Below are 3,071 nucleotides of genomic sequence, written 5' to 3'. Positions count from 1 at the left end.
CTATTTCTTTTACGTGTAGGAAAAAGTTTTTTTTTCTTTTCCAGTTTCTTTAAGTTATTATTATTTTAAAAAATTCAAGTACAATTATAAAAAATACATTTAAATAACTATAATTAGATTAATAACTAGAATATATTCAAACTTTAATTAAAATAAATTTAGATAGGACTCATTAGAGGTGTTATGATCAAGTTGATCTAATCCGGGGTTTAGTTCTAAAAAACTTTCAAGCTTGAGTCCGACTTGTTCAGATTCGCTTAAAAAGCCCATTTCATTGTTTTAAAAAATAAATAAATAAATTTTATTTAAATTTAATTAAAAAATCAATATTACATATAATTTTTTATTACTTATTAACAGTAAAACTATATGTATTGGTTAGACACGACATTGAAAAATATAAACCTAAGCTTGGTTTAAAGCAAGACAAGCTGCATGTCCCATGTACATCTCTAAAACTCATACATAATGAGACTTTTTCTTATACAATATTAAGGATAAGGAATGGAGATAACACGATTCGAATTCAAACTAAACGAATGTCTGATAAAAATTTTAATCATCACTCAATTTAAGTCACTGTAAAAAAATAGTGAGACTTAAATTAAAATAAATTTAGATTGAAATTATATACGAGGAACGAAGCTTGAGTGATAGTGTGGAGATTGAAATTTGATTCTCAATCAAATACTTCAATTGAAGTGAAACAATTTTCCTCTTCCAAGTTGTATAGTTGTTGCTATGTCTCTAGCATCTTAGTGTTTAATAGTTGGAACATTCCCACAAGCAAAGACCAAAGTTTCATGGCTAGTCATCATATGTATAAGGAACTTTCTTAGTCACATTAAGAAGTAGGGCCAATTAATATAGGTAACTTTGAGCTAAGGTTTGATTTAACAATCAAACTTCTTTGCTAGGTGAAAACTCTTCCCATTTGCAAGTTTCCTAGTTACCATCATATACATAAGGATGATGTATGGCTGGCTAATTGAATTGAGCTTATCCGGCTCGAATTAGAAAAAGATATAATGATAAATTTAGTTTTTAACATTTTTCTTTGCTTTTTATTTGATCTTTATATTTTTCTCGAGTTAATTTTGGCTCTCAATCTTTAAAAAATATTCGAATTTGACCGCTAATCTTTCAAAAAGAGTTACATTAATTTTTTTTAAATGAGAATATTGATTAAACATTAAATTTTTAAACATGACGACTTGCATGGCAATTCATGTGTACTTCATACATTTTTTGAAATTTTTTTTATTAATTTTAAATTATTTGTTGATGTATCATATAAGACAAGTATGTGTACACTGGCACGCAGATTGCCACACCAACATTGTTAAAAAAATTAATGTTTTAGTTAGCATTTCCATTTTAAAAAAGCGATTTAATTCTTTTTGAAAGGTTAATGGTCAAATTTAACTTAAAAGAATAAGAGTTAAAATAACAAAAGGTGTAAGCGTGGAAAGCTAAATTTATTATTATGTCTTTTTTTATTAACAAAAGGTGTAAATGGAGAGAGCTAAATTTATTATTATGTCTTAAAAAATTTACTCAAAATTAAGTAACTTGAATGATTAATTCGAAATGACGCAAATTTTAAATCAAGTATAATTAAACTGATTAAAGTCGTACTTATAACATGAATTCTAGTTTGAACTTGAAATCATTCTCAAATAACGTGACTCAAACTTGAAAATGATTCAAACTTAAAAAAACTTTAAAATTAAGTCACCCAAAGATCCAAAAGTTAAAAACTCAAAACAATCCAATTTCTAATACAAAATATTTTATAAAATAGGTTTATATTAGATGCATGGTAAGTTTCAAATTTTAAAATAATACAATAATCGTATTATTATTTTTATATGAATTAATAATTATAAAAAATGAATGAACCTTCAATAAATAATTAAAAAAGAAGAGCTTAGGCTGAAATCAATTCCGTACTCGTATTTCAACTAATTTTTTAAACTAATGGAGTCGAACATGTTCACCCACCATCACCATTAAAATTAGGACAAGAAGGCAACAATTTTTCTTACATTAAAATAAACCCTACAAACAACAGTTGGATTTATGGTCAGTGATGTTCTGTAAGAAAAATACTTAAAAAAATAAAATGAGTAAACAGTACCTGCCAAGTACGTCCTACCTGTACCCCCCACTCTCTCATCATCGCCTTTCTATGTGTACCCTTTTCTTCTTTTCTTTATTCCCATTTCCCCCCCCTCTCTTTATATATTTCCCCTTCTCCCTCTCCTTTTCCTCTCATTAATCTCTTTTTACACTCTGGGTTCTCTTTTCTTTTTCTATTTTGATTTTGATTTTGCATTATTATCACCAAATGAAGCAACTCATCCGCCGTCTTTCCCGCGTCGCCGACGTTTCCGCCCAGTACAACCTCCTCCGCTCCGACTCTTCCTCCTCTTCTTCCGGTAGCCGCCATCGTTCTTCCGCCGCTAGGGCTGAATCTTTCCGTGTGGCGGTTAAAAAGACGGTGCCTCAAGGTTACGTTCCGGTTTACGTAGGGGAAGAGATGGAGCGGTTCGTTGTGAGTGCGGAGTTGCTGAATCACCCGGTTTTCGTCGGCTTGCTTAATAAATCGGCTCAGGAATACGGGTATGAACAAAAAGGGGTACTTCATATTCCGTGTCACGTACTGGTTTTTGAAAGGGTTATGGAAGCGTTAAGACTTGGGGTTGAGTCACGTGACTTACAGGATCTACTCCGGTCATTCTCCGATGACTGTTTAAATGATTTTTAGACCGGTGAAACGACAAAAAACGATGTCGTCTTTTTTCATGTAAATATATTATATTAAAGGGAAAAAAAGGGAAGAAATGTAGGGGTTTTTTTTTTTTTTTTAATTTTTAGTTCTTCAATGTAAGGACTGAAACAAAAATGGGGGAAATATCCGTTTTTTTTTTGCCCAATATATATTTTCTTTTTGTCATGTTTAGTTTTCTGTCTGGCAGTTAAGAAAATGCTGCATTTTCTTTGTTTTCTTTTTTTTTTTCCAATGAAAGCTGAAAGTGGAAATTGGATGATTTTTTTTGAGATTTGAA

General features: G+C 30.3%; 1 protein-coding gene across 1 annotated transcript; it reads left to right on the top strand.

Moving 5' to 3' along the window:
- Positions 1-2,228: 2,228 nt before the first annotated feature.
- On the top strand, positions 2,229-3,071 carry LOC107928273 (auxin-responsive protein SAUR71). The gene has a single exon (XM_016859462.2). The coding sequence runs from the start codon at positions 2,351-2,353 to the stop codon at positions 2,768-2,770; it is 420 nt and encodes a 139-aa protein (XP_016714951.1). The 5' UTR covers positions 2,229-2,350; the 3' UTR covers positions 2,771-3,071.

The sequence above is a fragment of the Gossypium hirsutum genome, chromosome D08 (assembly GCF_007990345.1).
Source record: "Gossypium hirsutum isolate 1008001.06 chromosome D08, Gossypium_hirsutum_v2.1, whole genome shotgun sequence".
NCBI classification, from domain to species: domain Eukaryota; kingdom Viridiplantae; phylum Streptophyta; class Magnoliopsida; order Malvales; family Malvaceae; genus Gossypium; species Gossypium hirsutum.
The sequence above is the reverse complement of the archived record's forward strand: the minus strand, read 5'-3'. Positions and strand labels throughout refer to the sequence as shown.